This window comes from Phodopus roborovskii, unplaced genomic scaffold, assembly GCF_943737965.1.
Source record: "Phodopus roborovskii unplaced genomic scaffold, PHOROB, whole genome shotgun sequence".
Classification (NCBI taxonomy): Eukaryota; Metazoa; Chordata; class Mammalia; order Rodentia; family Cricetidae; genus Phodopus; species Phodopus roborovskii.
Window position 1 is genome coordinate 11,274,503 of NW_026126599.1, and position 7,272 is coordinate 11,281,774.

The window sequence follows — 7,272 nt, forward strand, 5'->3', positions numbered from 1 at the left end:
GCTCTCTCCTGGCTGATCTAAAGATCCCAGACCTCCACCAGTCAGCCTTGCAACTACCAGTGCCCCAAACTCCTGGCTCCTGCCAGCCTGCACCTTTCTCCCCTGGATGTGTTCCAGAGCCCGGTGTGGTACTGAAACTGCAACCCTGTCAATGCCCAGAGTGAGGCTGAGATTCTAGACTCTCAGAGCAGACTGCTTTACTCTGGAACCCAAACATCTGGAGGCAGCAAAAGAACCAGTCTCAGTCTCTACCAACCTTACAGAGCATCCTAGGAAGACTAACCTGGAGGAGGTTGCTGTGGCTACAAGGGAGTTTTGTAAAACTAGAAGGGCTCACCTAAGATCAATGGATATATGAAAATCACATCAATAGTGTGGGGGTCTGCCAAATGGGAGGCCTCTCAGGAATCCATGGAGAGTAGGAGAGGATGGTGGCCAGGGTCTAGTTACTCAGGAAACTGGTGATGAGCAGTCACAAAACAGCAGCTAATAATTGTGGATGGACAACTCTTCTAGATATTAAACCAACCCATTGATATCCTTTACTTTAAACCCTACAGCAACCCTATAAGGTAACACAAAAATTTGCCACTATATTAAAATGGGAGAAGACCCTAAGTCATATTTTCTCTTCCTTTCCTTCCTTTTTTCCTTCTTTTCTTTCTTCCATTCTTTCTTGTTTCTGTCTTTTCTCTCACTTACTAACTTTATTTCTTTCTTTCCTCCCTCCCTCCCTCCCTCCATCTTTCCCTCCCTTCCTTCCTTATTTCTTCTCTTCTTCCCCTCTTTCTATCTTGAGACAAGGTTTCTCTGTGTAGCCCTGGCTGTCTTGGAACTCGCTCAGTAGATCAGGCTGGGCTCAAATTCACAGAGATCCATCTATCTTTGCCTCCCCAATGCTGGGATTAGAGGCAAGCACCACCAACACCTGGTTTAAATCATTTTTTCTACATCTACAATGTAGATGTGTCACACTCAAGCCGTGTGCAGCATCCATCTGGAGAAGATGCGTTCACACTGAAGAGAAAAACCCACCATTCTGATTTAGGAGAGTTTCTACCAAGTTGTGACTCTAAGAAACAGGGCAAATTATTACACTAAACAAGTAAAAAATAAAACTGCCTAATGTCTCTCTCTGTATGAAAGAAGAGCATCAATTCCTTAATCTCAGGTTTAGACTGCAGGGTGCTCAAGAGGTGTTTGGTGCAGGACAGGGCTAAATGGACTTTCCTGGAGTTGCCTGCCAACTAAATCAACCAGCTTTGCTAGTATGAGGCACCCCTGGCCGGCCCTGGGTCTCTGAGGGTGGAGACTCACTCACTTGGTCATTCAAACAACAAACAAATGAAACCAAAACCAAAACAAAACTCTTTCTTTAGAAAAGCTGTTTTTGTTGTTATTGTTTTTGTTTGTTTGTTTGTTTGTTGTTTTGAGGCAGGGTTTCTCAGTGTAGCTCTGACTGTCCTGGAACTAGCTCTGTGGACCAGGGTGGCCTCGAACTCAGAGATCCACCTGTCTGGGTTAAAAGTGCCACTATTGTCACCACCACCCAGCTTGAAGCTGGCTAATTCTTAATCGAAATATGCTAGTTAAAATTAAAGGGAGACGGGGAACATCTTCTGGAGAGGTTTGAAATAAGGCCAGGGGAATGTCTTCATTACCTCTCATGATATTCATATTTATTAAGCATTTTCCAAAACGACCTAAACATAAGGTTCAGACCTTGAAAGGAGCAACGGACTGACTTGGGAACTGCAAACCTGTCGGCAAAGAACAGCTAATTTTGAAGCTTTAAATGAAAACAGCTATTTTCCCCAAACCTTCAATTACTGGAAACCAAGGCAGGGCTTTGTGAATAGTTTTCCAAGTTGTACCAGGGCACCTGGCTTCCTTCTGGGAAGGTATCTACAATCTAAATAGAAACCTCCAATGTCCTTGCACAGCTTTGTCCCTTAGGACAAGCCGGGAAGAATTTCTGATCTTCAAAGGAAAGGATTCAGTTGAAGGATGGATATTAATGAAATATTTAGCTAAAGAGAGGGAAAGAATCTAGGGGAGGGGAAGTAGGAAATGAGGGAGGAGAGGAGGAGGAAAGCTGGCAGGAAGAAACGTTGAAACCTCTAGCAGTTATTTTCATGATTCCTAACCTTAAAATGGTCCGCCCAGCAGTTGTTTCTGGGCAGACAAAGGCACCCAGCCCAGCTTGCCGGGGCTGGAATGCTCAAGTTTGTACCCTTTTCGTCGTCGTTAGTTTGGACGTCATCAGTCCTCTAATTTGTCCCAGGAAAGAGTCTCGGAGACAGGGAGAGAAACGTGCCCAACGGAGGCAGACCTGGCCATTCACAGCCTCAAAAGTTTTCCGAAGCCAAGGCCTCTTCCCCCTCCAAAGTCTGCCAGCATCTCTCCCAGCCATACCCAACTGGCTTGTGCCCTCAAGCACGTTCTTGAGTGGCGTCCAGATTAAACCTCACCATTCCCTCCCTATTTAGCTGCCCACGCGCGTGCACGCACGTCCACACTCCGGGTCTTAGACCCGCTCGTCCTCACCGATGTTCTTGTGGTCGCCGAGGCGCGATGCTCGAGGGCTGGGGTGACGCGCTAAGGCCCGGAGGCAGGCGGCCCTCCCTGGCTGCAGCGGGGACGCCTGGGGGCACAGCACCACCGGGAGGCAGCGGCGGCGGCAAAGCCAGCAGCTCCTCGCCCGAGGTCACAGCACTATCCTGTTCTGGCTCTTCGCCACCACCTCCCCCGTTCGCGGTCCCGCTACTTCGCTTCTTATCCTCCTCCTTCTTCCATTTCATGCGGCGGTTTTGGAACCAGATCTTGATGTGTCTCTCGGTCAGGTTCAGCATCACTGCCAGCTCCACCCGGCGAGGCCGGGATATGTATTTGTTAAATAAGAATTCTTTCTCCAGCTCCAGCAGCTGCGCCCGCGTGTAGGCTGTACGGGTCCGCTTGTTCTCCTCCGGTTCCACAGCATATGCACCGCCTGTGGGCGACACAGTCGGTCAGTGCTGTCCCCCCAGGCCCCCGTGCAGCCCGAATATTTCATCCCCAGCCCAGGAACGGCCCTCCTACTGATAGTGACAAGTCAGTACAACCACAGCCCCCTTGCCCCAGAGGCCACTATCGCTGCCCCATAAGTCGACCTTTCTCCTAGACCACAGCCATTGTAGCTCTCACTTTGATATCACGCTTGGGTCTGCCAACCAATAGTTTTAAAATGAGTTCATTTAACGGATGTTAAAACGCACAAAATAGACCCTTTGATTAATTCCATTCTACCAAGGCAATAACATGCCTTAAACACAGGATTTTGAACAAACTTTCTGATGTTGACCCAGTTTTGTCTGACTGTATAAAATAGGGTTCAAATTACTACCCCGTCTTTATAAGGATCTACAGAACCAATAAACTTTTCTAGACTAAACTTTTACCACATATAATGCTAATTTTCCTCTTTACTCACTGTTTCGTTAAGACAATGTTAAACTCAACACATTAAGACAATGTTAAACTCAACACGATCGGCAGCTTGGCAATCTTTAATTACAGCACACAGGAGGCAGAAGGGCAGGTAAATGGAAGCCAGTCTGCTCTCCATAACCAGTTCCAGGCCAGCAACAGCAACATAATGAGATCCTGTCCCCAAAAAAATTATTTTTAAAAATGAATGTAATCACTAATGGATGCAGATTGCATTTAGAAAGATTGTGGCACTTGTTAAGTTATAGGTTCATTTTGTTATATCTTTTAACATGTATCATTACTTATTTAAATCTTTATTATTTTGTGTGTAGGGTATATATATATATATGTGAATGCTGCAACATGCATGGTGGCAGGAGGACAGCTTTTGGGAGTTGGTTCTTTTTTTTAATCTTAGGGTTCCATGGATTGAATTAAGGTCTTCTTCAGGCTGGCAAAAGGAGTGGATTTTTTTTTTTTTTTTGGCTTTGTTTTGTTTTGTTTTTCATACTGAGCCATCTCCCTGGGGCCCTGAGTGTGTGTGTGTGTGTGTGTGTGTGTGTACATATATTTAAGTATAGTTATATTGCAATTAGTTCCAACTTGAGAGGTAATTGTTACTTTAATTTCAGTTAGTATCCTGCCTCTGAGAAGAAGGGGAAGGTCACACTTATCAGGAGACAGTTAACCCCCCACTCTGCATTGTGCCACCAACATTGGTAGAGGCCAGGTCCAAGCTGAACTGAGAGCTGTTCTGGAAAAGGGATAGCACCAAGGCTTGTCAGCCCCAGCTCCAACTCTAAAGCAAGCAACAAACCCAAGTGGCCAGGATATTAGTGCCACACACTGTGTGTTCTGAAGGCCTGTCTGTGCAGAGCACCTAAGTGACTGTGGACAATGGTTTAGGGCTCTCCACCAAAGCTCAACGAAGAGGCCCGAGGAGAGAGGCATGAATGTATTGAGGACAAGGGATTAATTTCCTGAATGGAATCTGCTCCTGGGTTTTCCCCAGACCAAGAGGAGGCACCAGAAGCTGAGGTGAGACCCCTAGACCACTCTTTGGAAAGCAGCTTTTCTCCCCAGGAATGTCTCAAGACCACGAGGAGAGAAAGAGACACGAATGAAGCATTTAAAAAGCCCAGCCATGGTTTCAGAAATGTAACTCACAGGTTCTCCGGACTCCTGCCCTCAGCTGTCCATTTTGCCAAGTCCTAGTGAAAAGCTATGGGGATCTGTGTCCAGCTAGAGAAAGCCGAGGATGGGAGGGAATAAAAGTTGGAATCTGCTGTCAAGAAAATGTTTAGAATTCCCCTGGTCTGACCTTTTCTGGGACTCAGAGTAGAACGGTCAGTGATGGAGTTCTTTTAGCTTCAATTATTTTCAAAGGGCCATAGTCATTAGTATTCGTATTTCTACTATGAACCTTTAGATCATCGTGCCTTTTGCAAGAGTTGTGAAACCCCACTACGAATGCACAAGTGGGCTCGCTAAACTTGAAGTTCTACTAAAGTGGAGGTGGCTGGAGCTCCCTACAGGCCTCCACTGGGAGAAGAGAGCCGAGCAGAGGGTCAGAAGGGACCTGCAAAGGCTTCTGGCTCCTGAATTCTGCAGTCCGAAGGTGTCCCCAAAGTGTTCTTCAAACACAGGAAAAGCTGTGAGCTTTCACTCAGAATTTTCTCTCTGGTTTATTTCCGCCCTAGTCCAGCGCCGCAGGAGCGACAGCCAGAAAGAGTCTCCAAGGACCTTCACGGGGGAGCCCTGGAAAGATGGAATTCTTGGGAATAAACTATGGTTAGAGGGGCTGTTTTCGGATAGTTCAAGAACCAGGTCTCAGCGACATTTGACCTTGGCCTTGAGATACCTCTGCAGCATCTACCTGCTCCACCTACTTGGAATTGGTCAGGGTCGGGGGACGGACTCCCCCCCCCCTGCAAGAGTTTAGCCCCTGTCTTAAGTCAGGATTTTTTGCCTTGACAAGAAAAATTAGCCAGGTGCCCCTGGGATCTTGGTGAGCCTGCCTACCCCAGGCAGGCCCTTATTGCTTGGTTGCTCCTGGTGCAGTGTCAGACTCCTCAGACAGCCCCAGAAGACATGCCGTTGAAAACTCTCAGGGGATGCCAACTCCAGCCTCTTAAACCCTGGTTCCTGACGGTCAGTCGGAAGGCAAAAGAAAAAACAAAACAACTATTTGCAGTACAGGTGTGACCAGACCTGACTGCAGCCCGGAAGAGATAACATTGTGCAGCAGCGGACACAGGCCCCGCGCAAATTCACTGCCAGCATCCGGAGAGGAATGGACCTAGGCCTTGCTCTGCTTCGCCTGTCCGCTGCCAGGACCGACCTAGCACAAAGCAGGGGGTGCCCAGTGCTAAGGAAAGCCAGGGTCTTGCTTCACTGAGCCGGACTGCAGAAAGGAGACCCCTCTTTCTGCATATTTACTTCCTGGGACACAACTCGAGAAGACCCTTCAAAACACCTTTGGTTGGTCCAAAAAGAATTGGCATCTCAGATGCTTCTCCGGACTGTTATGCTTGGGAGTCGCCTTTCGGTGAGTCCCTCACTTTCCCCCAGTTTCTCCCTGTTCACTCCCATCCCTTTCCCTACCCTAGGACGTCCAGACCCTCGGCAGTCCTGGGTTGATGTGATTTTCCTTTCCCTTCCTACTTTTATGCTTCCACTCGGTGCTCCTAGGAGCCCATTTTCTTTAATAAAGCCACTAGGACAGGGTCGGGAAGTGAAGGTGCCGGAGGCTCCGAAAGGGTTCCAGCCTAGGTCGGGTGGTGCCCACTACCTGGGAGTATTTGGTTACCAGATCCCCTGCTGGGGAAGTATCTGGAGAGTTCAAAAGCTCTGAGCCTAGGTAGGCCTCGCTCAGCTTTCTCCGGCCTTTCTCCCAGGTTAAGAAAGGATTGGGACGTCGGCAAGGAAGGGGAAGTGCTGAGAGGAGAAGAGGGTTCCAGGATGACTGGCCTCCCGGGAGTTTATGCTAAGCCTGCTTTATCCCTGGTTGTTGGAGAGGAACTCGGGAAAAGGCCCAGGGGAGCGCTTGAAGATAGTGGCAAGCTGAGTCTACACTAGGAGAAGAGAAAGAAAGCCAGGCTTACCTGCCCATTGGCCTTTCCACGCGTGAGCTTTGGTGGATTTCATCCACGGGAAAGGGAGCTGAACGCGGCTGGGCTCTTCCAGGCCCCCAGGCTCTGTTCCATTCGGGAAAGGCCCAGAGGGCGGGTGGGCGAGCCCGAGCTGAGCTGGGAGGTGGTGGTGGAGGTGAGCCACCGCAGGGTCTTCGGCGAGTGGGGGCACTTCGTACGGGGAGATGTCCGGGGGACTTCCCTGCTCCAGCGTTCCCAGTGCTCCTGCGAACTGGGGTGGCGGCGGAGGTGGGGGCTGGCGGCCCACGTACAGGCACGCCGGGGGGTTAGCGCTGAACTCTGGCACCGGGCCCCTCTGGAATGCGCACGGATCCTTGTAGAGCTGTGTGGCCGCATAGTACTGCTCCTCACCGTTCATGGTGGCAGCCAGCACTTGGAGGGGGGGGGACGACAGCAGAGCGGGGTAGGTATCTGCAAGCCCGGCCTTGGCGCTGTGCGGCTCGCGGACTCCCAACGCCACCCCAGATCGCTTTGACAGTTCTCCACAGCTCTCCTGTGGAAGCAGGGGCTGGCGGGGCACAGACAAGCCGGCCGCCGTGCCATAGGCTCTGAGGCACCCCACGTGGCTCAGCCTGGGGCCATTATTGGCCTGGAGGACTGCCTTAAGAAGGAGGCCCAGGTGCCCGCGAACACCTGCATCCGTTTCAATTTT

General features: G+C 49.8%; 1 protein-coding gene across 1 annotated transcript; it reads right to left on the reverse strand.

Moving 5' to 3' along the window:
* Window positions 1-2,543: 2,543 nt before the first annotated feature.
* Window positions 2,544-6,978, reverse strand: Pdx1 (pancreatic and duodenal homeobox 1). The gene is made up of 2 exons (XM_051205380.1): window positions 6,573-6,978; window positions 2,544-2,989 (listed from the first exon to the last, which is right to left on the reverse strand). The coding sequence occupies exons 1-2, from the start codon at window positions 6,976-6,978 to the stop codon at window positions 2,544-2,546; spliced, it is 852 nt and encodes a 283-aa protein (XP_051061337.1).
* Window positions 6,979-7,272: the final 294 nt, after the last annotated feature.